Source organism: Euwallacea fornicatus, chromosome 37 (genome assembly GCF_040115645.1).
Source record: "Euwallacea fornicatus isolate EFF26 chromosome 37, ASM4011564v1, whole genome shotgun sequence".
Taxonomy (NCBI): Eukaryota; Metazoa; Arthropoda; class Insecta; order Coleoptera; family Curculionidae; genus Euwallacea; species Euwallacea fornicatus.
Genome location: NC_089577.1, coordinates 1,635,660 through 1,661,895, shown reverse-complemented (window position 1 = coordinate 1,661,895; position 26,236 = coordinate 1,635,660). Strand labels below are relative to the sequence as shown.

Genomic DNA, 26,236 nt, shown 5'->3' with positions numbered 1-26,236 from the left:
GAAAGTATAATGTTCGATGAAACATGGGCGTATCATTACAACGAAAGCCCTTTTACGCTGAAAAATTATTTTTTGGAACGGTATCGCAGTGGCGTGTTGACAGTTTTAACATTAATGCGATATTTGTTGAAAATGACAACAACTGAACCTGAAACGAGCGCAAAATTTTAAATAAACCGAGGTTCCGATGACGAACCATGTAAATCGTCAATATCGTCGGTATATGAAATCCGAGGAATGCCACTCGATTTTGCTTCTTATTTGCTTAGGTTCACCTGATTAAAACACGAAATAAAATTTCACAAATGTCGCATATATTCTCGATAATATAATAGTTGTGATATCATTAATAATAAATAATATACATACGTCATTTCATTAACACATCCACTGAACTGGTTACTATCTACAAAAATGTACAAAAGCCCCCTGAGTATGGCTGATGATTTTCTTAGAATTCCAGCAAAAAATTACATTGGCCCGTATACAGGGGACACAAAAATGCTTGATTAATGGAACAGTCTACAGGAATGGCGAAAACTAAGGCGGCGTCCGCACCGAGAAGCGTCTCGATGCCGACGCTCCTTGACGTCATATTAGGAACAACTGCTACATACTTAAAACCTAGGAAAAATTGCAATAAGGAAAGTTAATTTCCGCCTATGTCAGCTACACAACAAATCGCTTATTTATTATCACATTTTCATTTCGAATTAACTAATTAGGTATAGGGTAGAAAGCTCCGTTCATATGGCCGAATCACATGTATATAGGTAAAGAAAACATTAGATGATGGATACTGATGTACAAATATTCTATCGCTCTTAACCGAAGTCGGGCCCCTCCATTGGTTATCGAAAATAGCACAACTGTCAAATTGACAGTTTCCATCGATAGAATATCGGCTGTTATTTTTATGCTCGTGAGGCTCCACCGTAATGGTCGGATCCGCATATCATGGCAAATAAGTAATTCCATTGGTGGAAAATGCCGATTTAATATATGTGACGTTTCTGAAATACCAATGAGAACCGACAGTCATCATCATGCCGGATCCTCGTGAACGTAAAAATGATTAAATATTTTTCGTTTCAAATCCAATAGACATTTTCAATCGTCACTTTTACGCTCGTGAGAATTCACCCTTAGAGTACATTAAATCAAATAGTGTCACTAATGTCACGCCAAAGCACTATACCGGCACTATTAAAACGGATCAGTCTTGATATTTACATGGGGATGATCGAAGAAATTGGCGTACCCTCAGTACTTTTGCGTCACACAATCAGTCTGATAGTACGGGGTGGAGGTGGCGCTTCTGTAGTTGTGAGGGGGGCTGGAGGAAACGGCGCTGTGCCTGAAATTAGCCAATTGACAGCTGGGGGCGGCAGTGGTGCCATCAAATATGATGTCCCTGTAGCTGGTGGCGGCGCTGGCCGATTCGGGCGAAGTCTCCGGGCTGTACCACGGACTGTAGCGGGGGGCAGTCTCCTCCCCCAGGTTGTACTGGTGCTGGGGAGTAGCGCCCGCGCAATATGAATACATTCCCCCCGAAGAGTGAAGTCTTGTGGAATTACCATAAGAGAGGCTCTGGTCCCTGGACGCGGTCATCAAGGAATCTACAGTGAAGGCAGCTGAGCTGTCCATACCCTGCAGGGACGCACTGACATCATTGAGCACATGCTCTTGGTGCACTATCACGCTTTTCGGGTTCATGCATTGGCTGAGCTCCGCGGAGGGTTCTCTCTTGGGTTTGCACTCCCCAAGCAGCTTCAACTTAGCCTCATCCAGCGGTTTGCAATCCTCCCGTTTGGGGGATTCAGGCAATTGCTGTCGCTTCATCGCCTCTTCCTTTTCTCGCATGGCGTCCTTCTTTTTGAAGCGCCGTCGGCGCCTCAAATACGATCCGTTATCGAACATGTTATAAGAATCCGGGTCCAGGGTCCAATAACTGCCCTTGCCCGGCTTTTTATCATCCCTGGGAACTTTAACGAAACACTCGTTGAGGCTCAAATTGTGTCTGATCGAGTTCTGCCACCCCTGTTTGTTCTCGCGGTAATACGGGAACCGTTCCATGATGAACTGGTAGATACCGTTAAGAGTGATTTTCTTCTCGGGTGCGTTTTGGATGGCCATGGCAATCAGAGCTATGTAAGAGTAAGGTGGTTTGACCATGTCCTTGGCGGTGGCCAGGGGATGCTGCTGGTGGTGCCAAGCGGCCGCAGCATATCCGTAGCGGTACTGGTCGTAATATGGATTAGAGGCGACAGTGGAGGAAGCGTATCCGGTGTTGTATCTATTGTACATGCTTGGGTGCTCCGTGAGGAATGTGTGCATTTTTTCGGGTCAAGGGGGCGAACGCCGCCAAAAGAACAACAAACAATGTTATTCCGGCACGATGTTTTCGCCGGATCCAGTCTTGTAAAAACACCCGGGCGGCCCGACGACTATTATTAAACACAACACCGTAGTTTACACAGGGTATAAGTAAAAACACCGTATGTTGCTTCGCGGGTAGACGCAATGTTACTAGTGAAAACATTCAGGCGAACTAGGGGGCCAGACGCGGGGCCTGCGTGCTCGCCGGGGCCCGGCCCAGCTTTCCGCCCGGCTCCAATCCGGGCCTGGGGTCCGCCTCAATCGATACCCGGCTCATGGACGAGTGTTTGCCGAACACGCCCCTGGAACACTTATCGCCGACTTTTTTCCCAGCGACTTTAAAGGGGGCCCCCTTTTTTAAAAATCCGCGAATCTCTTCTTGACATCATCATATACACAATGTCTTCAGATTCTTGCACTTAACCACCACGAGACGCGACTTTAGAGTGGCTCGTGTCGTTTTCTTATTATGGTTTCCATCAGACGTTTAAGATACAAAAAGTGAGTCGAAGAGGTTGGTTTAGCGGATGAAGAAGTGAGGACAGTGGCGCCCTTATTGACGACCATCGACCCATCGGATTTACTCTATTACGTGCCTGATCCCGTCGGACTGTATATAGGTACCTATATGTCCACGTAGGTATAAATACAACTTCAATTTCATCTCAGTTGTGTGAACATCATTTCAAGTTAAACTTAATTTTGGAATTAAATCTCTAAAACCCAAAAGGAAGCTTAAACTTCAAGTCGGGATTGTGCCACTGAGCTCTAGTTTTTTTTCTCCACTCCTTGCCCTTAAAGCGTCTGTTCCATGCATCCGTCATCCGACGAGCCGATGATGCGACGAGCCCTCTGATTGGCCACAAGTAGGCCGGCCGATGTGGGACAAAGTTAAAATAATTTGAACTTTTATCCGATGTCGGATTCCTATATGTTTCTTAGTTCTAGTCTAGCACCGTCGTAGCGTCAGAAAAAGCGTATATGGCACAGAGGCTTAAGGCTCTATTTCATATTTCCGTCACGTTATGATCCATCTTGGGTAATTCACGTACTCAGCTCGTTACAAAATTTAGGAGAATTTAATGAGACACCTGTCTCAATCACTTTTAATTTGAACAAAATACCCTTTGGCACTTTTGGCACTTGCAAAAATCGTGTCTTTTGGACAGTTGTACCGAAATGGTTCCTACTACAATTCTAGTTTGACACATGTCAACTTTTTTGACAGACTTCAAATTTTGCACTGTTATTAGTTTTGACAAGTGAAGATCGAAATGTCAGTCATTTCGGTGTAATTTAAGCTGTTTGTAAGATACGATTCTCGAAAGTATAGAATACGTTACTTCTTGAATACTATTGCATTTGAAAAATTATATCTATTGAAATTCGAAACGTTTCAATTTCGTTTTTTTTCCAAAAAAACTCAGAATTTTTGAAAAGTACCCTAAGAGGATCTAGTAAAATAGAAATTATTGAAAATATTAATTAAAAACCTAAAAAACGCACTTTCGACTTCGAATAAACAAAGTTGAAAATATTTCATTTTTACCTTTCGACATTGTACATTTATGTTTCGTCGCATTGTCATATGGGAAATACTTGGAGTTTCCTGACGTTTGGTCAAGTCCTGATAACATTTAGTAATATAGAATTATCTTTTTTAATATAATTTGCTAGGACTCTTATGAATGAAAAAAAAAATTAATTTAAGGAAGTTTAAAAGAAACGTGAATGGGATCCCGTTGTTATGGGGCGTTGTATATAACCCGAAATCATTCTCTGGTTATTGTACCTAAAAAACTAATAAATCTTACGCTTTTAATTAGTTTTCCGTCTATAGCCACTTTTCTTTTGTCTTCCGCATGTTTTGTAAATGGTAAGAGAACCAATGCAGCCAAATTGGGGCAATGGGACTCCGTGGTTTAATGGAAAAACCCGATGTAATTTAAATCTTAAATTAAACCTAGGTTCATCAGGAGCCAACCGGGGGACAGGGTCTTCCCGTCAGGCTATATAAGTAAATGAAATACTCTGATTACATCTAAAGGGTTCCGGATGGACAAAAATGCATTTTTCACCAGCTCACGTATGTAAAAAAAGTAGGAACGAAAATCAGGAAAGTGTAGCATTTTTGAAAATACTAAGGAAATGGCAACGTTGCCTCTGTTCACTCTGGCTCATTCGGCTCTCATATGCAAGAAGCGGCATTTCCGTAGCTCTAAGACAGGAGAAATCAGATTTTTTTTCTGTCTCCTTCACTGACGTCTGTTTTTTGCTCTGAAAATCGACCTAACAGGCTAATAGAATGTACATACATATTTAAAAATAATGCGTTTCAATCGTTTTACCTGTTAAACTCGAGCAGGAAGCGTTGTCAGTCTTAAGGAAAACCCGAACATCGCACTAACCTGAACTCACAGGATTTTTAAAATCCTTGTGAGCTGCCTTGAAACCCCCATTTTTATCATCTCCGTTTTGCACATGTCAAAGAGATATGCTCAAAACGTAACATTTCGAACCGTAACGATCCATTTAATAAGTAAATAGAAAATCCTCTGAACTTTGAAGTCTCCAAACGGGATTATAATATTTCTCTGAAATTCCAATATAAAGAAACGTTTTGACTTATTTTCGTAGTTTTAAAAGTGCATGATGTAAATAAAGTTCCAGGAGTATGGACATCAAACGGGACATTCGGGGTAAGTTTAAGATGCAATCGAATAAAAAAAAAAAAAAAACCGCAGATCTTAAAACGACGCAAAGAAGTTGTTGAAGAATGTCTAGGGCGCTTGTGAGGTTTGGAAACTCGCAAGAAGCCGCTGTTTTTGCATCGCAACTCGTTTCATTTCAACATGTCATCATGGAAACAGTAGCTCGAGGACCCTTGAAGTGGTGGCTGGACCCACCAAGAAGCCGTCGCAACCAATAAAAACTAATTATACTCCGATAATGTACAGGTACGTATACGAAGCCTACTAGACTTAACTGTTTTTTAAACAGGTCCGCCTGTTGTTTGAAACAACAATCGCGCTGCATTTGTTTTGACAGGGCTCGGAAAACAAATAAAAATCGGATCCGATCTATTTACACAGGGCGTTCTCCTATTTTGATAAGTAACTCGTCGTCGCGGTCCCAAGTAAAAATACTCCCGTATGCGTCGTCACAAGAGCTCTCTTTGACAGTTGGGTGGCGGGCGACTTAACAAGACGCAACTGCACGGCACTGTCTTCGAGCACTTTTTTGCTCCTTGTCGGTTTAATTTATAGTAACAGGTGTCCCTGGACTAATAGAGAGACGGTTTTCTTAGGCCGGATTTGGAAGGTTTGCCCAATCACGGCCGGTTTTAGAAGAGCAAATAACAATAACACTCGCCGCCTGGAATTTTAAGTGAAGTCCGGCAAAGCCCTTGACGGTGCTTCAGAAGCTTATTTGGACTTCTCAAAAAGTGACTTCGGTCATGGTTCGGTTATCGGGTGTGGCAGCGACGCACACCTGTGTCCAGCTTAGAGATTTTCGTGTTTCGTCGCCAGGAAGTCTACCGCAGACGAAACAATAAGGAGGGCCTTAAAGAGCCCGCAAAAAGGCCTCTAATCCCAGCTCAGTCAACAAACAAAATTAAAACAGTATCAATACAATTAACTCCTGACATCCGACAAGAGCGCAATCCATTACGCAAACAAATTAAAACGGCCGGGCGCAAGAGGGAATCGACGGTGCCTAATCCTTTCCGAATATACGACAAAAGCCCCATCTGGATGGAAATTGCGGGAATTTATACCGCCCGCTTATTCCATATTCGATACGATATTGAATAACAATGGGATAAGCCGTTTGCTGTTCGCTTTGATAAGACATATCCATTTCGAAAAGCAATTTCGCGAACGGCAGCGCGAGCGCCCCCTCGGGGCCGCCCGTCTATTGTTTTGTTTTACCTCGACTGCTTCTTTGCATGCATTAAATTACGTCACGGGTTTTTGCTCAACCAAAGGGGGAATATAATCAGTCATCAATAACTAGTCATTTATACCGCACGGAAAACTTCATTATCCAAAAACTAAATTGATCGAAGGCAAACAGCGACGCTGCGACGCTTCTTCGCCAAACCAATATGGCCGATATTTGTCGAGCAGATGTTCCCTTGGGTGTCTCACTTAAGCCTTTTACACTTACAATGGAAATTACCTATTAGCCATTAACGGGGGCTATCCTCGATGTCGACAGTCGCACGATCTGTGTCATGTCATTCATCAAATGCAAAGTTGACAGTTTTATTCAAATATAATCTATGATGACGCGTCACTCTCGATCTTCGCAATCGAGGGAACATTCTTCGTTTCTCAGTAGAAGCGTTCAGGAGCGTCCGAAATGTCTAAGTTCCACTATTGGAGGGGAAGCCTCGCGCTGGTCAAGAGGATACCCCTTTTTGTTAGCCCCACGCGGTTGCTATATTTGACAAACCGATGAGAGCGGCAAAGGCAGTACGCTGAGAGGGAGATGATAGTCTCCAAAGCCACGACCTGAAAAATGAGAGTGACCCGAAAAGTGGCACTTTTGGTGCATCCTTGCCCCTTTCACTGTGTCTGTGACAGTTAATCCGTCAGGCTCGTCAACGAATAACAAAACGGTCCCCGCATTTATCCAATATCCTTTCGCACTTCCTTTACGGAGGAGGAGGCCTGTCCAAATATTATTTCAGGCGATTTTCTTCCCGTAATTAAAATTGGCTCGAGGAGGCCCCGCACATCAGACGAAACGAAAAGAAAACAACGCCGGAACCGAACTGCGGACGGGCCGATCCAATTTTTCAATGACCCGAAGTAAATCCAGCACTTAAGTAAACAGAAGACGGGGGCATTATGCGAGACGTGTGTTTTATTAGCTGCCCAAAGGGGGCTATTTTTCGAGTTTCGATGGATGAATAAGTCCCCCGATCAACTATCGAGGGCTTTTGTGACTCCTGATTCTTGGATGTTCCGAATTGATTAGCAATATTAACCGGAAAAGAATGCGCTCTAGCCCATAAGATTCTGTCATATTATTCAAAATTTTAAATCTTCCATCATCAACTGATCGAAACATGATCCGCATCCGATTTGCTGCTGTTGTGGCAACACGGCGTCGCTCTTTTGTCAAAAGCAATTAATCCTATTCGATACCTGTACGTGTGTGACGGAACAACGAAGCTTGTTAAGCGAATTTGACTGTGTTGCCAAACGTTTACGACTTACTTTGTTGACGATAAGATCGGTTTGTTGTGTGACAGAAATTTACAGTGGCGTGCAGGTCCGCGGAATTTCGACGGATTTAAGGTGACGAAAATCGATCGAAAACACTCCACTGGGATTATGCCAGAAGATAGATTATATTAAGTTACTGACGATGGGGAATATTCGGCGACGGGAGGTCCGGACAGTGCATACTTGCCCGTCAACTGGTTGACGTTGACGTTTAACATCTGCGGATATCTGAGAAGTTCACCGCGGGACGTCTAAGCAGTTCCGAGCTTAAGTTCATCACGACACATTACGAGGAGGCAAAAAACCTTGAAATTTACACAGCTATTTATTTATTACTATCACAAAGCAGGGAAAACAATGCGAGACCCAGCAGATACATAAAACTAGTTTAATTGCCCAGTTTCTGATGTAAACTCTACGTCTGGGTAGGTGGTATATTTTCGATCTACTCATTTTTTCTGGAAACAACAAAAATCACGAGAAACTGGGCAAATATATACAGTGAAATCTCCCATAAGCGGACACCGGTGGTCGTCTTCTATTTGTCCGCTTATAGGAGGTGTCCGCTTATTAGAAAATGAAAATATTTATTAGAATATCTTATGGGAAAGAGTTGGTCCCCAGAAAACTGTCCGGTTATTAGAGAGGTCCGCTTATCGGAGGTGTCCGTCAAGGGAGATTTTACTGTATATATATACAGGGTGTCCCACAAGTGTTTCATTATATTTCAGTGGGTAATAGTACATTGAAAAATAATATGACTCCCTATATAAACCATATTCCAATAATGCTTCATTAAGAAGATACAGGGTGTTAAACTTTACTTAAAAAATCTAACTTTTATTGATATATTCAAAACCGTTTGAGATATGTAAGTGAAATTTGGCATGTTTTGAGAGTTAATGTAGACGCATTTATTTATGCAAAAGGGCTATTTTTCGTTTCACCAGTGACGTGCGTACGGACACCTCTCAGCACATTTTTAAAGAAAAACATGGTGCGCCACTGCTTTTTATCAAAATAAAAATTATTTTTAGAAGTTTAATTTCATTTAGAAGAAAAATGCTCACTCGACTCTTTTTCGTCCGACGTATCGTTTGCCAGTAAAAAATTGAATACCGTCTATATGCACGATATTCTCTAAATGGTTTTAATAATATTAAGTTTGTTTTAAATATTATTTATTTGCTATAACATTATAGAAATTGTTCATATTGGTGGCCATTTTGTTCAATACATAATCGAGCTCGCCTGTTCATTGATACTCTGATACGTTGAAATATTCCAGGTATGTTTTAAGTTTAACACCCTGTGTCTTCTTAATGAAGCATTATTGGAATATGGTTTATATAGGGAGTCATATTATTTTTCAATGTACTATTACCCACTGAAATATAATGAAACACTTGTGGGACACCCTGTATATATATATATATATACCGGGTGGTCCATTTAACCTGACAAATCGGAATATCTCGAAAATTACGCATCAGATTGAAAAAAGTTTCAAATTAAAGTATTTTCTCGAATTTCTCGAAGTATTCTCTCGAATGGATCCACGATATAACACCAACCATGACTTCCCAGCTCTTTCACTTGGGGTTGGGGCGGGGATAACTTTGAAATCTCAAATGGCAACCCTCATTTTTTATTGCAGATTTGAATTTTACGATAAAAATTACTTGGAGTTTGACTGAAACTTTTTTTTCGATTCGCCACAGATGGCGCTGTAATCGGGAAAATTTGTTTTATTCTGATTCTGAATGAAAGCATCGTTTCTTTCATATTTTTAATAGAAACTTGTTGGTTTTTTTTGGGTACCTCCGATAGTTTAAAGAAATAAAACCGTGGTTTCAGCATGATGGTTGCCCAGCTCATTGGGCTTTAATATCCCGAGAAATTTTACATCATAAATATCGCAATCGATGGATTGGACGAGGTGGACCTATTCATTGGCCAGCACGATCGCCTGATCTTACTCCACTCGACTTTTTTTTTATGGGGTTGTCTCAAAGAAAAAACGTATTCAAGAGTACCCACAATGCCCGAAAACATGATGGAAAGAATTAGAGATGCTTGTGTTTCTGTCGTTCCCGAAGTGTTAGTGTCTCCTCAATAAGCATTACAGGTGCGCTCAAGAAAATGTATTGATGAAGGTGGTGGACATTTTGAACATTTGCTTCGCCATTAATTTAATGTTCGAACAGTTGTGTTTAATGGAATGAAAATTCAATGTGGATCTAAGTTTATTTAGAAATTTAATAATAAATAAAGTTTTTTTTGTCACAGACGGTTTTATTCCTTTAAACTATCGGAGGTACCCAAAAAAACCAACAAGTTTCTATTAAAAATATGAAAGACACGATGCTTTCATTCAGAATCAGAATAAAACAAATTTTTCCGATTACAGCGCCATCTGTGGCGAATCGAAAAAAAAGTTTCAGACAAACTCCAAGTAATTTTTATCATAAAATTCAAATCTGCAATAAAAAATGAGGGTTGTCATTTGAGATTTCAAAGTTACCCCCGCCCCAACCCCAAGTGAAAGAGTTGGGAAGTCATGGTTGGTGTTATATCATGGATCCATTCGAGACGAAATACTTTCATTTGAAACTTTTTTCAATCTGATGCATAATTTTCGAGATATTCCGATTTGTCAGGTTAAATGGACCACCCGGTATATATAGTACTTTCAAACTACATTTTCAACGTCATTTAAAGCGGTTTACGCACCCCGAACTTCAACTTGGGACACGACTATTTCAATCTTAGGTAATTGACAATGGAGTGTTGCTCTTTTGCCAAACTGCCTACGTCAATATTAAGGGCTAGACGCGTCTGACAAGAAATAGCGTGACGCTGGCTGTCAATTTGAATTCGCGTTGTTGCCAAATGTCGCATTAAAAACAACGCTACACCCATTACTAAACTTGGTTAATCTCGCGTTATTAGGTAACGAGTGTCGGTTTACAATTTCTTTTCACCTATCAATCACAGTTACGAAAGATGAATGGACAAGAAATCGGAGAAGTGTCAAAACTTGCTGAAAACTCTCCTATTATTTTATTTGTTATTTTACGTACTCCTCCCTTTTATTCATCGTTGCTCGCTCATTTCGCCGCTTGTTTTTTCAACCGAATACCGAGCTATTGTTTAAAACAACGTGATACAATCGCCTCAAGCAAAATAAACATTCGTGGACACGCGCCTTCACGTTAATCATCCGAGTGTAGGTGCCAATGGCGAATTCGAAACGAAAATTGAGGCAAAAATACATTGAGAGATTCTCACGGACTTTTCGAGGAATTAAATTTAGATCGCCGAGTCGTGGCTGACGTACCGCAAGTGTTGTTTTAAGGATTTCCCCTTCGGTTACGGCACTCCAACAAAGCCCTCTCTGGGGGACGGGGGCGGTGCGGGGACATTAAATCGGCCGAAAGTGGCAAAGCCCCCCGAATTTCGTTACGGGGGCTTCCGACATGTTTTTCTTACGGAGTAATTTATTTTTACCGCCTGACACACTGTTCGGCTTAAAACAACAATGTGACACGCTTATATTTTCTCCCTTGTCGTTCCGATATTAGTACAATAAGGACGTGATTAACGATTCCGATGAAATACGACCTCAATCTGTCACTAGCCGAGTAATTTCAAATATCAACGTGAGTACTGAACTCGCCTCATCAACTCTAATTGAAGTCGGTCATACGATCAACGGAGGGATCCAGGTTGCACGGTGGGGAATGAAATTAAATATTTTAATATGTCTTCAGTGTACACCAATAAATGTATCAATGTCGATTCAAGTAACTAAATCAGCAGCTGTGACGGCTACTAATTTTGGAAAGTACTGGAAACCTATTATAGTCACTTCAAACTAGTATTCTTCGAGATCGGATTATAATTCTAATTCAATGGCCATTTCAGGCTCCCCTCAAAAGGTCACGTTTAAATATCGTTTTTTTCATTTAACCTAACGTTAAGTGACGGTTTTTCCCGAGATTTTCTAGTATATTATAACCGTATAATAGTTGCGTCCTTAAAACCCCTTTTAAAACCAAAATTTTTATATTTTCTTTATAAATTAAAATATTTTTAACTTCGAATAAAAAATTTTTTTAATTAAGATAAATAATGTGAACATGGACATCATTTGTGGCAGGGCTGTTTGAAATACCACAAAGTCTCATGGTGACGCTAAAAAACCCAGGCATCAACTGTTATCATTTTGATAATTAATTTCTATATATTTTTAATGCGAGAAAAAACACGAAAATATTTTCATATTGTGTCATAAACAGGTCGACTCTGTTATTCCAAGAGCAGGACCCCCTTGGAACTTATTTAACCGTTAAAATCCTTTAAAAGTCACCTGTCAACACTTCCGCTTTAATAAGGCAGGTACCTGTGAAGGAACCTGAAGACCGTTTAAGAGCTTATATCGCCTTTTATAGCCGTAAGTATCTTCCCAACTAAAGAAATTTCAATCACGTCCCAAAAGCGGAAATTGAAGTGCCGGTTAGGCTAACCGATATATTATCATTGAACTTCTCCACAGTTTACGGGCTGAGGACGCTGCTTTTCAGCGAAACCCCCATCAAATTAAAATTTATGGCCCATCTACTGAGCCAACATCGAACAACCGTCGTAATTTGCGGCTAATCAGCAACGTAAACAGAGATTAGAAGGGGGCGACACGTGACTGATATGCTCGGCGATTAATTTTTGAGGCAGGATTTTTCGGCACATTTGCGAAACTTCATCAGGCAGCGGAGTCTTGTCAACGAAAATAGAACCCTCTTCGGTGGTAATTTTAAACCGCTGGATTTAGCTGTCAGGCTCGTTCTCACCCCTCCCCGGTACACTGCGTTGCGGTTCGCCCCTTCATCATCAACCGTCGATTCGCGTTTGTTATTTTAAGCGCACAGATAGCCGGACAATGGGAACGCTTGGCTGTGGTGCCCCATTGTTCTCCCCCGAGCCGCGCTCCCATTGGACGGCCGCCATGTTGGATAAGTCTTTTGTTGGGCACTCATGACGATGATGTCAATCGGAGAGCTCACCAAGGACGGACGTGAAGTGGATCCGAACAAATACACAGTAATAATTTCGCATGTATTATTGAAAGTCTGCCAGTTTCGCTTGTGAATAGGGTTTGAAGGTTGAGGGGTGGCTTTTCACGCACCGCTAACGAAGGGGGAGGAATTCTTTGACCAAGAAAGGGTTAGTTTAGATAGCAAAATACTGCTTTAAACAAAAAAACGTAAACTGAAAAATCGGGACTAATTCACTTTGCGCGTTCAAAATGTGATTCACCTTCGACCTTTAGGGATCAAATTTCATTTGACAGTTGAAATAATGTCCAAAAATTATTTTGAAGAGGGCAGATACTCGAAAGTCAATGGCGTAGTCGTAGTACATACAAGTAATTTTGCATTAAAGAAAGAGGACAGGTTACTGCTATTTTTACCCCTCGTCCCTCTTTTACTAACCTACCTATAAACTCAAAACTGGAACTGACCTACCTATTGTGCACCATCTAAAACGGCATTATTGACCTATGCCATCAAATATTGACATTACTTGCATCAGAGAAAACTACGGCCTTTTTCGTTCTGTTGGTGTTTGTAACTTATGGTTTACTCAGGCAACCAAACCAATGCTCACTCAGTGCGGCAAAATGACCAATTTATTTATTCTTTGTTTGATTATGCCGTGTAGAAACAAGTTAAACAGATGTAGAAAGAATTTGTTGGCCATATTGCCACAGTCGGTACGCTCTCTCCGAATTTCCAAATTCTACGTTACCATGAATTGAAATTCTGGAAAATTTCATGTGATAGAAAACCAGGGATGATTGATATCAAATGAGAAATGTGCTTATACGTGGTATTAGCGGGTTTTACAAAGTCAGTAATTTATAAAGCTATACATCTAGGGAACAAACACCTTATTAAAAATACAAACTTTACCCCGCCATTTTCCTTCAGCGTTACATTCGGTGGTGGGTTAAAGGAAACAGTATTTCTCCCCATTTTTGACGAAACTTGATGATCTATCGCTGCTGGGCTCTTGAATACTGAACTGGGCACATTGTTTAACCGAAATTAACCGAAAAATACAAATATTCTGAAGAATTCATTAAAAAAAGTTCAGCGAACGGACACTGCAAACATTTCAAAACAATTGAAGCCACTAGAAACGCCATCTACCAAAAATCAGCTGTAACCGTCAGCTAGAATGAGGTGGAATCCGCACGTCAGAGTATCAGCAAATCATCAGCAGTAGATGGCATTAGCTAGCAATACTTCCACATATAGACACATATTATCTCTCTTCATCAATTACTTATATATTAGACAAAGACGTTCATTTTCTATCAGAAACACTAAACACTGCTAGCTTGACAACGTTTCGACCTAACCTAACAACGTTTTTTATTTCGTAGTCGCATCAAAAAGCATCTAATAAACGACCATCTTTTTGGAGTATTAGGAAATTTTACTACCAGATTGCGATAATGAGTAAAGTACAAAAGACCTATAACAAGCGTCAGCATTATAAAAAAACCGCAAAACGTAACACCATCGATGTGAATCTCAAAGGATTTTTGTGTAGCTGCAACAACAGGGAAAAAGATTGCATCCGCGAGACTTACAACATCCTCAACAAATATGCGGATATTTTGTGGCCACCGCAACCCCTCGAACCGGGAATTGTTCCTGGCGAAATTGAAGAGGATCTGGAAGGGGAATTGAAGCAGCTGCGTGAAATAAAAGCTGAAGAGAGGAGGTTTCAAGTGATGGATTCGGGCGCCAAGAATTTTCTGTTCATCAAAACTACTTTGGAAGAACCTGTGAAGTTGGCTGAGAGCATTCTGCAGGATATCTCTTTGAAAAAGACTCAGGAAACTAGATTTTTATTGAGATTAGTGCCAGTCGAGACAACTTGCAAAGCTTTTGTTAAAGATATAGAGAAAGCTTTTGAGCCTTTATGTGAGAAACATTTTGGTAGTGAGAGTGTGAGTTACTCAATAGTGTTCAATCACAGGAATAACAATAGTGTGTCAAAGGACGAGGTGATAAAGACAATTGCTGAATGTGTAACAAAAACAGGAGAGGAGAAAAACCTTCAACATCAGGTAAATTTGAAGAGTGCCAAAGTGTCCATAATAATCGAAGTTATTAGAGGCTTTGCCTTTTTAGGAGTAGTCCCCAATTTTATCGATTATAAGAAATACAATTTACTAGCCTTCCTCCCTCAGGAAGAAACAAACCCTGCATCAACAAGTGTAAATCCATTAAATAATGACAATTAAACATTTGTTTTTTATTTGAAAATCCACCTATTTATAGCATAAGTCTTGGTGACTTTTAAAGGTATATATTTATATATTCAAACAGTCATATCTATAAAAATATTAATTAGTTATTTTAATTTCCCATTTATAATTTTTTATTGGAAATAAAAAAAAAAGTGGAGGCGCCGGGTATCGATCCCGGTACCTCTCGCATGCTAAGCGAGCGCTCTACCATCTGAGCTACGCCCCCTATAGTTATCATTCTGCTTTGGTTGCAGAAAGGAAATTAGAATGTGCATTAATGTCGACATTTTAAAAATTTATATTTATTTTGTTAATATTTTTCTTGAAAATCTTGAAACCATGTCACAATTTATGCTGCAATTGAAATTCAATTCAACAATATCATAAGTATATCGACTGTTCTCACTAAAATACTTGACGAATTTTTTCTCAACAAACTACCTGAAATTACACAAAAACTATTTCTTACCATGTCAGGCTTAATGGGCACCTTTCTATGCACTGTATAAACACATAAAAAACGCTTATTAAGAGAAAATTACTCAAGTAGCGTCAATTTTTAAGGGCGGACTTATGACTAAATGGCTATTTCTAAATGGTGAACAATGTGTGAGACTTGTGTAACGTATAAATATGAATTAAATGTCAAAATTACCAAATAGAAATTTGTGTGGATTTCTATTTTATGGAAATTTATGCTCAGTTTCATTCATTAGAAGCTTCAATCAACGGAATAATCACAAAACAAATTAGCTAGCAAAGTTCCGTTTAGCAATTTTATTAAAAATTTCTTATATGTTGAACCTATTTCTGCGTAAACTATAAAAATTGCAATCTTAAAGTATTTTTCGTAAAACATATATCTTTTATAGGTCCTCCTGAACAAAAATCGATGCACGTCATAACACTGAAATTTAATAATGTTGCCGGTTGTATGATTAATTCCGTATTTTTTATGCTGCAGTAACTCACTACACATAAAAAATTGGGTATAAATACAATCTGCGAAATTTCATAAAAATACGTCTTTGACACCATTCAGTGACAACACAGGACCGTGATTGTTCCTTTCCCGTCCCAAATGCTTTATTAAGAGAGCAACAAGCTTCTGACACCGGCTATTTAACTATTTCGGCACATCTCAAACTGCTCATAGTAATCATGGAATATATTCACCCTAGTCTGGGTCCTTAAAAGAACAGTTTACGGCACAGAAATCATCAGCAACATAGAAACTTAAAAAAAAATACGTCGAAAAATTATATAGTAATTAACTGAACATAATCGTCAGAACGAAATGGGAAAGATGTAATCTACAAACGGATAAACATACGACAAATTTGGCGGCACCACTCCCTGTTGCCGCCATTGTTGAAAACATTTCCATTATTTACGTTCATGTTAAGTTTATGTATTTCTCTAAACATTAACGGATAGATCACCCTTGGGTTCAAGTACCATATAGCTGCTGTTCATCTACATAATTGTTCTTTATTTAGATACGAATTCCTCGTTGAAAACTTATCGTATTTTAAAGGTAAGTGTTGGCAGTGAAATCGCGTGTTTTATAACGTAATTGGTTTTTATACTCGACGGCCTATATTCTAATAACCAGTGATAGATGGCGCCACAGACGAATCGATGCACAGGCATTATATAATAAATTCCATCATGTCCGCTGAGGCAGTGTACTTCATCGGAAGATTTAATTTTGTCGTGAATACAAATTCATGATTGATTCCCAGATATTATTAGAAAAGAATAGTTCATATGCATTGATACCTCATATTACGGCATAAGTTCGAGGTCGTCGTATACATAAATGCATGGATGTTTTTCAATCAAGGCCACATCCTTCTCTATCTGTTTTAACTCTGCCTCTAATTTCGACTTTTTAATCTTTTTGGGAATAGTGTCGGTTAAAATGGGCAGCCGTTGATATTGCTTTTGCAGTTCTTCCCAGTTTTTTTTCAAACCCTGAAACCCATAAATGTTATTATTTGAATTTCCCTGTTTACAAGTACTTGCATCAAGAATCTGCTCTCTTTCACTACTTGTGATGTTATGACAGTTTGGCTGCTGTTTTCCGGACATGTCCTTTTTCATTTGATACTCTTTTTCTTTAATCTTATTAAACCTAAACAAACATCACAATTTATGTGCAAATAATTAAACACCTGCATTTGAAATCGAACCTAACAAGGTACTTAGGGGTACATCCAAATATTTGCCTTTTAATGTGAACCGGTTCTAGGCCTTGGGCTTCCGGATATATTCTATTGCCCATCCTATCAACAACCACCCTACGGTCTGGATCCTTTGGTTTCATGTGCCTTGCGGCTTTGACGTTGTCTTTAATAAAGTCTCTGTTCGACTTATCTTCATGCTTCAAAATAAACCCTTAGAAAAAATTGTTTTAATTAAAACAACACTCACGTTTTTAGCAACATTTATTAAGTCCCTAACCGGCGGTGTCTCTCCCTTATTGGGTAAATTCAACTTTTTGCAAATTCTGCCCTGTTTCACGTAAATTTTATCCGTATAGCTGGGCCTCCCTGTATGTTTTTTTAGGTAATTCCGAGGATCTGGAGGGTCCTTTTCAGACAAACCCATAGTTGAATGATTACCCTTTTGCTTCTGAGAGGAACCCTTATCTTGTTCATGATGCTTACGGGGACTCGATGGGGTAATTTTCTCTGTACTGCCAGACTTTCTTGGGTGTTTAATAGGAGGTTTCTTTTGGAGATCTACCTTTTGGGTTCTCGCAAGGTTATAAATATTCTCATCATGCTTGGTGATGAAAATTAGAGACATTTTGACGTAAGCTTTGTTAAATATCGGGAATAAATGCTGGTTGGTGTAAAGATAGTGAGCGTATTGATTTAACAAAGGTTGAGGTTTGTTTTGGCAACGCTTATAGAGGTACTTACTTTCAATCAATGATGGGTTTAATAATTACAAATCATGTTTAATACAAAATGCGAAATTGGATACCTACACTATCAATCAAAATTCTTATACAATTAAAATATAAATAATCACCTATAACGTAACAAAAGCTATGCCATTGAATAGATTTATTCTCGGCGAAAAACACGTTAAGTTTAAAATTCTTAACGATAACGTAAAAGCAGGGACGATGATCAAGTAATTACTTCCATGCTAAAAATTCCAAACCAAGTTATTCCGATTGCATTAGCCTACCCAATTATTTCATTTGTAAAGTTTCACTATTCTGCTGGCACTATTTTGATCCAGGCTTCCTCTTCCCGTCCGTTCTCCGTGATTTTGACTTTGACCAGCTGAACAGGTCCCTCTTCTGTTTCGATTATCTGAGTGTCGCTGGCTGCTATTGGCTCAGTTGACAAGATTTCTTCATACTCCCCATCCTCAGTTGCCATCACCTGAAAATCCATATTTTAGCTTGCAAATAGACGTTTTTGAGGAACAATTACCTGCTCAATTTCATCCACAATCTCGGGTTCCTCATTATCAGAGCTGTCCGCAAAGGTTAGCTTCCCATCATCAATAATTATCGAATCTTCCTCATCTTCACCTTCAATGAAGATCTTTGAGTCGGGTTCTTCCTCTATGGTTACCAAATGACCCTCAGCGTCCATGGTCACCTTTTCATCTGTCATAAACGTTATTATTATTTCGTTTATTTATGTGCCCAGCATACCTACCCAAAGTGAGCTTTGGTTGGTTGATCACAATAGTATCATTCAAATGTCCCGAACTTTGCATGTGTTGGTACAGGAATGGCTTTCTCATGAAACCTGCCCCGCACAATAAACATTCATACGGCTTCTTGTCGGAATGAATGAATCTGTGCGCGTTTCTGTTATCACGAGAATTAAAGGCCTTGCCGCATATTTCGCAAATAAACGGCTTCTCCCCCGTGTGAATTCTGCGATGTTTCTTGAAATGCTCGGGATACACAAAGGTGGCTTCGCAAATCTCACACTTATAAGGCCTTTCTCCAGTGTGGGCTGCTTTAATGTGGTAATCCAGCAGTCTTCGGCGTTTAAAGCATTTCCCGCAATCCTATAATATGTAAGAAATGTATTTCCCCGATGGATAGAGAAGACTGAAATTACCTCGCATTTGTATCTTTTGTCATCATAGTGCGTGACTCTTTTATGGGACTGCAAGTTGGATCTGTTACAGATAGAAGTTGTTACAGGTTATTACGACTTCATTTGAAGGGACGCGGGATTTACCTTTGGCTGAAAGTAGCGCCGCAAAATTCACACTGAAATGGCCTTTCGCCAGTGTGCGTTCTTTCGTGGTCACGAATTTCAGCTTTACGGGCGAAGGCTTTGCCGCAAAGACCGCATATATAGGGCTTATAGCCGGTGTGAACCACCGAATGCACCTAAAAAATCGTTTTATCGTGTTATTTCTGAAATTTTTAGTTGTTTTATTACACACTGAATTTTTATTACCACCCAGTATACATAAAAAATGGCTGAACCAATATTATAAACTAAAATTAAGTTTTTTTACTTTTATTTACCTCCAAATTGTGCACAGTAGCAAACCGTTTATTGCATAAGACACACTGATAATCCTTAACTGCTAAATGAGTCTTCTCATGTTGTACCAAGTGCTGTTGCGACAAAAAAGCCTTGTCGCATTTGTCGCACCTAAAACCTCATTTTATACATCAATTAAAAATCAAATAGCGGCTCCTTACGTGAACGGTCTAGGGCGGCTTAAATGCGTCTTCTCGTGCGACTTAAACGTGTACTTGCTGGCAAAATCTTTGCCGCACGTGGGGCACACATAAGGACGCACCCCCAGGTGTGTGTTTATATGCTCATTGAGCAAGTTTTTGCTGCTATATTTCTTGTTACATGTGCAACATTCCCAGGCCTTAGCATTGGGTTGATGTATTCTAAAAATTTCATTAGTCATATTAAATTTGTAACTCTAACCATAATGAAAAACCTTCTATGAATTCGAAATAGGCGTAGATTGTTGAAGATCCTGTTGCACACCTCACACTGAAAATCTCCATCTTCATTGGCTACATGTTCATCCACATGGGCAGATAATAAGTTGCGTTTTCGGAAGTCTAGACCACAAATGTCACAGATGTACAACCGAGTATCATGAACTTCCTTGACATGAGCAATTATTGCCTTGGGTTCTCCAGAAACCTGCAGTGTAGGTACTTCCACAAACCTGCTTTAACACCTCATTGAAAACTACCTACAGTTTCCTCTCCAGTGCACAGGAGACAGGTATAAATGTTATCGTTTCTTGACACTATGGGAGTGTTAGGATTCTCCTCAAACATCTTTTTGAGCTTGTCCACAGGTTCTTGAATAATTATATTGTCAGTGTACCTGACACCTGGTTGGGGCTTACGCTTTAGCAAGTTGGGTTTGTCAGAAGTGGTCAGAATTGATGCTTGTTTCATTGGTCTTTTAATTTCGGGTACTTTTACATCCTCCAGGGGGGTAATGAACAAACTATTTTCACTCTCCAAAACATTGTCTTGACTGGAATGAATTCTTACCAAAGCCATTTCCATGTCCTCAATAGCCTAATTGGGATTAAATAAAACAGGCATAAAATCAATAGATTACTCAATATTAGAAATGCTTAGTTACCTGAGATGACTCATCATCATCGCTGGAGGGTATGTCAAGAATTTTCTTGGGAAGCTCACCTGAGCTTTCCGCAATTTTTCCTGAATGTAACAATGGATCTTCACTACTAATAATCACTACATTCTCAGCACATTCCTGAGCTTTAACAGTGTTGTGGTAATTCTCACTAATTTCAGTCTTAATCTCTGTTACTCGGTTTTGCATCTCTTCAAACTCATTAATAAGCTTATAGCATTTTTTGCAAACCACCTTTGAATGGATTGTGGGTTCACTTATTTCTTTGTTGAGAAGTTCGCATAAAGCTTGAGGCAAATTTAATTCTGTTGGAGAACCATTCTGGAAACATTTCCTTGGTTAATCATGTTTTTTGTGATTTAAAGGATACTTACAGTAGTAAAGATTTGGAAGGAATTCCTAATGGAAACACAACTTGCATTACAGATGAGGCAAAAGTTGGTCGATCCAGCCATTTTAAAGGAGGCTTATACTAGGGAATATATTAGGGAGGGCATATTTTTTTTAGGATCAATGTGGGAAGTTTTAGATTCAGAGAAGCTTCTTTAGGGTTCGTCAGTATATTCGGAAGACATCCTCATAAAACTGCCAAATTGCTGGATAATTTCAAGTCCTTTTTGAGAATATGTTCAACTGATTCCTATGCAAATCATAAAACTATACTGAGAATTTTTTTACTATTTTAAGAGAAAACCTCAAGCAACCTTCACTTACAAATCATTACATAAACTGCATAGTTTCGTAGAGACTTCTGTGGCTTGAACTCCAGAAGAAGCGATGGGCGGTTAAATCATAAAATCAAAGAAGAACAAATTACCTTTTCAAATTAGTGGCAATTTTCTTGGGAATATTTCATTTTGAAAATTACAATCAGGGCTTCCAACAACACGCCTCGAACAATAATAAGAAAGAAGATGACGTTTGTTGTCAGTGTCAGTTGGAGGGCGCCAAGGTCGTCTGGATTTGCTTTACGTCCTGTTATTGGACGAAACGAGTCACATGAATTTTTCACCAATCTTGGTGATGTTTAATGCGTCGCCATCTAATATCAGCCAGGTGAATTATAGCTTCTGAAAATAATGGCGGCAATTATGAAATTATTGTTATAAACCTCTAGAAAATAATGAAATATCAGGAGCATGGCATGATAAAAACTTAAAATTTAGTTTCAAAGCCATTTCAATCCTTTTTAGGCCAATATGAGGTTCACTGCTGCAATAATCCCTGCTTATGTGTGAGGAAATCAAAATAATACTCAAGAGGTAAAAAGCAATTCACTTTTAATTTCTTTTATAATCCACAATTAACTTTATGCTTGATAATTACATATCTTCAATGCTCCACTTGTAACTCTCTTCAACACTGGCTTGTTGAGAATTTTGCACCTCAAACCACTTCTTCTCATAGCCATTGGACCTGTCGACTCCATCCCATCTGTATCCAGGCCGTATTGCGAATCTATTAGCTGGGGCGTCGCCTTCATATTGCTGAGTAACTGAAAAAAAAATAGCAAAATTATAATTTGTACAGCTATTTTACATTGAGGACGTACGAGGTTTGCCTTCCTTTATAACATTTTTCTTTTTCTTCTTTTGCCTGATGTACTTCAACATTGGATCACCCTCCCTTTCCTGTTCTTTAAGGTATTTTTCCAGGTCCTCATCATCTGCATATCGAGCCAAGGGCTTGCTCATCTCATAAATGTCATTTTTTATCTTTTCATTTGCATCTTCCACTTGCTTTAAACCTTTGCCCCATTTGTGATATTTTTCTTTGTTTTCTTCTTCTTTTTTTCTTTTCCGCTCCTCTTCCTCCCAGTCAATATCCTTTTTCTTGCCTCTAACTACTGTAGCTGCATTTGCCCCTGACACTTCAGCACTCATTTTTTTAAATAATTCATCTTCCCTCTTTCTCAATTCACTAGTCTCTTTAATCAGGTCTTTAGCATTCTGAAGCCCCGCCTTTTTACCATCTAAAGTCTTCTTTAGCTTATCCTCCTCAGGGTCTTGCTTATGAACCTCCCATCTTGATTTTTTTTTAGTTTTATCTTTACGATTGTTTTCTTTTCTTTCCCTTCTTGGAGAAATATTTTTTTTTCTAAGTGGAGAAGGAGAATTTTTTCTTTTTCTTCTTGGAGGTGAAGAATCACTGTCTATGTTTCTTCTCTGTGGAGACAAATCAATACTTTTCTCTTTTTTAATTGATTGTATCTGTGGTGAAGAATCTTCACTTTTTTCCCTTTTTTTTCTTTTTGATGGAGATGAGTGACTATGTTGGAAAGTCTTATCATGTTTAGAGAGAAATCTATTGCTTCTTTGTCTAGGAGGAGAATTGTCCTCACTTGGCTCTCTTTTAATCTTCCGCAATGGTACTACATCTTCACTGTTCTTTCCCCTCCTTGGTGGAGAAATATCTTCACTGTTCTTTCCCCTCCTTGGTGGAGAAATATCTTCACTGTTCTTTCCTCTCCTTGGTGGGGAAATATCTTCACTGTTCTTTCCCCTCCTTGGTGGGGAAATATCTTCACTTTTCTCCTTCTTTATGTTAACATTTATGTCAATATCAGTACTCTCAGAACGTTTTGAAGAACTTTTACTCTTTTTTACCTTTGTTTCAAGTTTCGGTTTGTTCTCAATTTCAAATTTCAAGACATTTTCTGACTTTTCATTAATAGGATTTGGGAAACCTACAGGAGTCCACAACTTATCTTTTGAGACTTCATCAATGCGTAATGAAGGAGGTCTCTCATCTATTACTGAAACAATTTGGGGGGCGTCTTCGTTGTCGCCTTCCAGGTCCGCTTTTATCTGTTCTGTGAGGATTGCATCTGTGTCATGGTCGATGATCATCAATCTGTAATGTAATGTGCTTTTTAGGCAGGTGACGAGAGAGGTAAATAGTAAATAACTGACCTATTTGGAGCCGTTTTCTTGGATTTCTTCTTTTTTTTCTTCTTGCCATCACCGCCAAATCCTAGATATTTTTTTAGGTATTCCTTTTGGTCGATAATGCTCATATTGAGTAGATAAGTCTTTGTTGGGTTTATTAATAATGTGATTTGGTAATAAACAAATAGATTATTTAAATAATCTTAATGAACACCTGAAAGTTAAATTGAACTGAACGTAAACAAATTTTGAGAATAGGTCATAATTGACGTTTCTTCTCTCCGCTGGTACCTTTGCCAAGTTGCATCTAGGGGGAGAATTTTAATTTATTAACATGATAATTATGTGATTCTAGGGGCAAAAACCATTTCGTATACAACCATTAATATATTTTTGTGGTATATTTAACGCTGTTTATTGATTTATTCCTCACAAATATAAATTTTCGTAAATTAGTAATGTGGATCTGGCAACTTAGCATTGTCTCGTGGTTTTCGTGGTTTTTTGCCAATGACAAGTCAGCTGTATCTAACAGTCATCACGTGATATTTTTATATATCGTTAAATGGGTAAATCACGTGCCCAGTTTTGTTTATTTCGATATAGAAAGAAAACTACAATTTTTTTAACTCAAATGATACGAAATAGACTTGGAAATCCCAAACCAAAACCCAATGTTATTCAAGTGTATGGTTCCTCAATTTCTTCCAACTACGAAGACCTAAAAAATGCCTAATTTGAACGGTGAAATGTACATACACGAGCTGCCTTATGACGAAAAAACCCAACTGTGTCTTTTGCTTGATGAGGACAACAAGTGGGAACTCCTAGGACAAAGAATGAAGTTCAATGAAATTACCTTAAGCACTATTAGAAAAAAGGTCTTAAAGGGGGTATCTCCCTCTGGCGAGCTCTTAACAATATGGGAAAATTTCAACCACACAATTAATGGTATGCATCAAACTTATCACCCATACCAAAATCTTATTATTTTCTTTTATAGAACTATTCATACTTATGTATCAAATGGGGCTAAAAAATGAACTGTCAATACTAAAACCATTCATTATTGAGAGACTTCGCATTTTGATTAAGGAAGACAATATAGTTAATCAAGTTCACAGGCTAGCATTAGCTGATAGTAAAATTGCTAGTGATAATTTTAATAAACCTGAAATGAAGAGGATTAACAAGATGGTCAATGTGGAGCAAACCAGAGACGATAATATCACTTTAGCAAACCCAGTCAAAGATAACATAAAACCAAATATGGCACTTAACAATTTGAATCCTGCAGTCCAACCTCAAACTCCATCTCAGAAAGAATCCTCTAATATTATGTCTGCCTGTGCTGGTGGAGTGCCTCATATCCCTTATCAGGAACTGGAACTTGCAACTGACGGGTGGAATAAGCTGAGAATATTAGGACAGGGAGGGTTTGGCACTGTTTATAAAGGTATGTTTATTATGGTAGTTAATATATGTATATTTAAAGTATTGTCAAAATGTGTCATACAAATGAATAGTAATTTTTCATAGCATTAGCTGTTATCTACTTGTAATAAATATTTTGAATTAGGGAGTTGGAAGTTGACCCAAGTGGCCATTAAACGTCTCGAAATCAGGGAAACCAGCAGGAAAGACTCTAATGAGCCAATTAGGCAATCCATCACAGAAATGCATTGTTTAAATGCCTACAGACATGACAATATTTTACCTCTCTATGGTTACAGTTTTGGTACGTTTTTCAGTGTAGAATTGACAAGTCAAATATTTCCCATCATGAACAACAATAGGGGGCCAACATCCCTGCCTGGTCTATCAATACATGTCCGGCGGATCTCTCGATAGTAGAATCAGGCCTCGCGATACATCGAGAATACTAAATTGGCCAGTGCGTCTCAAGATAGCCGTGGGTGCCGCTAGAGGCCTGCAGTTCCTGCACACCACTTTTCATAACAACAAACCTTTAATTCACGGCGATATAAAGAGTGCCAATATTTTGCTAGACCCTAACGATGAGCCTCGAATTGGAGATTTTGGACTGGCTCGGGAAGGACCGGAAAGACACTACACCCACATTCAAGTAACCAAAATTCACGGCACACGACCGTATTTACCCGAAGAATTTTTGAGATCCAGGCAGTTTAGCACCAAAATTGACACATATAGTTTTGGGGTGGTGTTGTTCGAGCTAGCAACGGCTCGTCCGCCCACTGGGGATAATAGGGTGTTTTTGAAGGATTTCGTGCTGAATTTCCCACAAGAGAATCTGCTGCAATTGAAAGACCCGAAGGTTGAAGGGGGTCAGGGGATTTTCAGTGAGTTCATCGCGATTGGGAAAATGTGCGTTCAGAAACGGGCCAGAGAGCGACCGGATATGATGAACGTATTGCTTTTATTGGAGGGTGTAGGAAATGTCAATGTTACATGATGAAATGGATAATTTCCAGAAACAATAATCTTATTCCAACGCAAAGGACTGGTCTCGGAAGTCTTCAGATCATAGGTGGGACATTATAATAGCGATTCATACTTCAACCTGGACTTAATAAGCGCATAGTATAATTATAATTTAGTTTATTGTACTTTTATAAAATCTATTGGAATCTAGTAGAACATTATCATGACACGAACGTAGTCCGTGTAATAATAATGCGTCATATTTGACAGCTTTGGTATACAATACATTATTTTATACTTGCACGTGCTCATACTCTTGACTTGTGTATGTGATGTGTATTAAAGAATACTGTGATATACAAGTATGTA

The 26,236-nt window shown here is 39.0% G+C and overlaps 6 protein-coding genes and 1 non-coding gene across 10 annotated transcripts; 2 read left to right on the top strand and 5 right to left on the bottom strand.

Moving 5' to 3' along the window:
• Window positions 1-313: 313 nt before the first annotated feature.
• Window positions 314-3,143, bottom strand: LOC136349332 (fork head domain-containing protein crocodile-like). The gene has a single exon (XM_066300806.1). The coding sequence runs from the start codon at window positions 2,335-2,337 to the stop codon at window positions 1,264-1,266; it is 1,074 nt and encodes a 357-aa protein (XP_066156903.1). The 5' UTR covers window positions 2,338-3,143; the 3' UTR covers window positions 314-1,263.
• Window positions 3,144-13,977: 10,834 nt separating this feature from the next.
• On the top strand, window positions 13,978-14,935 carry LOC136349223 (THUMP domain-containing protein 1 homolog). The gene is made up of 2 exons (XM_066300626.1): window positions 13,978-14,757; window positions 14,822-14,935. The coding sequence occupies exons 1-2, from the start codon at window positions 14,137-14,139 to the stop codon at window positions 14,825-14,827; spliced, it is 627 nt and encodes a 208-aa protein (XP_066156723.1). The 5' UTR covers window positions 13,978-14,136; the 3' UTR covers window positions 14,828-14,935.
• A 158-nt stretch (window positions 14,936-15,093) lies between these two features.
• Window positions 15,094-15,166, bottom strand: TRNAA-AGC (transfer RNA alanine (anticodon AGC)). The gene has a single exon. It is a non-coding gene; the product is annotated as a tRNA-Ala (tRNA).
• A 1,304-nt stretch (window positions 15,167-16,470) lies between these two features.
• LOC136349222 (enkurin) lies at window positions 16,471-17,777 on the bottom strand. The gene is made up of 3 exons (XM_066300625.1): window positions 17,377-17,777; window positions 17,136-17,326; window positions 16,471-17,077 (listed from the first exon to the last, which is right to left on the bottom strand). The coding sequence occupies exons 1-3, from the start codon at window positions 17,752-17,754 to the stop codon at window positions 16,729-16,731; spliced, it is 918 nt and encodes a 305-aa protein (XP_066156722.1). The 5' UTR covers window positions 17,755-17,777; the 3' UTR covers window positions 16,471-16,728.
• A 93-nt stretch (window positions 17,778-17,870) lies between these two features.
• Window positions 17,871-21,491, bottom strand: LOC136349220 (zinc finger protein ZFP2-like). Of its 4 annotated transcripts, none has more exons than XM_066300621.1 (12): window positions 21,291-21,491; window positions 20,951-21,238; window positions 20,562-20,897; window positions 20,162-20,494; window positions 19,894-20,105; window positions 19,640-19,840; window positions 19,460-19,589; window positions 19,164-19,318; window positions 19,041-19,101; window positions 18,627-18,987; window positions 18,396-18,574; window positions 17,871-18,344 (listed from the first exon to the last, which is right to left on the bottom strand). In XM_066300621.1, the coding sequence occupies exons 2-12, from the start codon at window positions 21,029-21,031 to the stop codon at window positions 18,171-18,173; spliced, it is 2,223 nt and encodes a 740-aa protein (XP_066156718.1). In that variant the 5' UTR covers window positions 21,032-21,238; window positions 21,291-21,491; the 3' UTR covers window positions 17,871-18,170. The 4 variants fall into 4 exon arrangements, with proteins under 4 accessions (XP_066156718.1, XP_066156720.1, XP_066156717.1 ...); XM_066300623.1 differs by having other exon boundaries at window positions 20,951-21,233; XM_066300620.1 differs by having other exon boundaries at window positions 20,951-21,216.
• A 348-nt stretch (window positions 21,492-21,839) lies between these two features.
• LOC136349289 (BUD13 homolog) lies at window positions 21,840-23,915 on the bottom strand. Its single transcript, XM_066300747.1, has 3 exons — window positions 23,489-23,915; window positions 22,129-23,429; window positions 21,840-22,071 (listed from the first exon to the last, which is right to left on the bottom strand). The coding sequence occupies exons 1-3, from the start codon at window positions 23,590-23,592 to the stop codon at window positions 21,899-21,901; spliced, it is 1,578 nt and encodes a 525-aa protein (XP_066156844.1). The 5' UTR covers window positions 23,593-23,915; the 3' UTR covers window positions 21,840-21,898.
• Window positions 23,916-24,023: 108 nt separating this feature from the next.
• On the top strand, window positions 24,024-26,229 carry pll (serine/threonine-protein kinase pelle). Its single transcript, XM_066300754.1, has 4 exons — window positions 24,024-24,415; window positions 24,468-24,920; window positions 25,044-25,202; window positions 25,261-26,229. The coding sequence occupies exons 1-4, from the start codon at window positions 24,193-24,195 to the stop codon at window positions 25,896-25,898; spliced, it is 1,473 nt and encodes a 490-aa protein (XP_066156851.1). The 5' UTR covers window positions 24,024-24,192; the 3' UTR covers window positions 25,899-26,229.
• The last annotated feature ends 7 nt before the right edge of the window (window positions 26,230-26,236 follow it).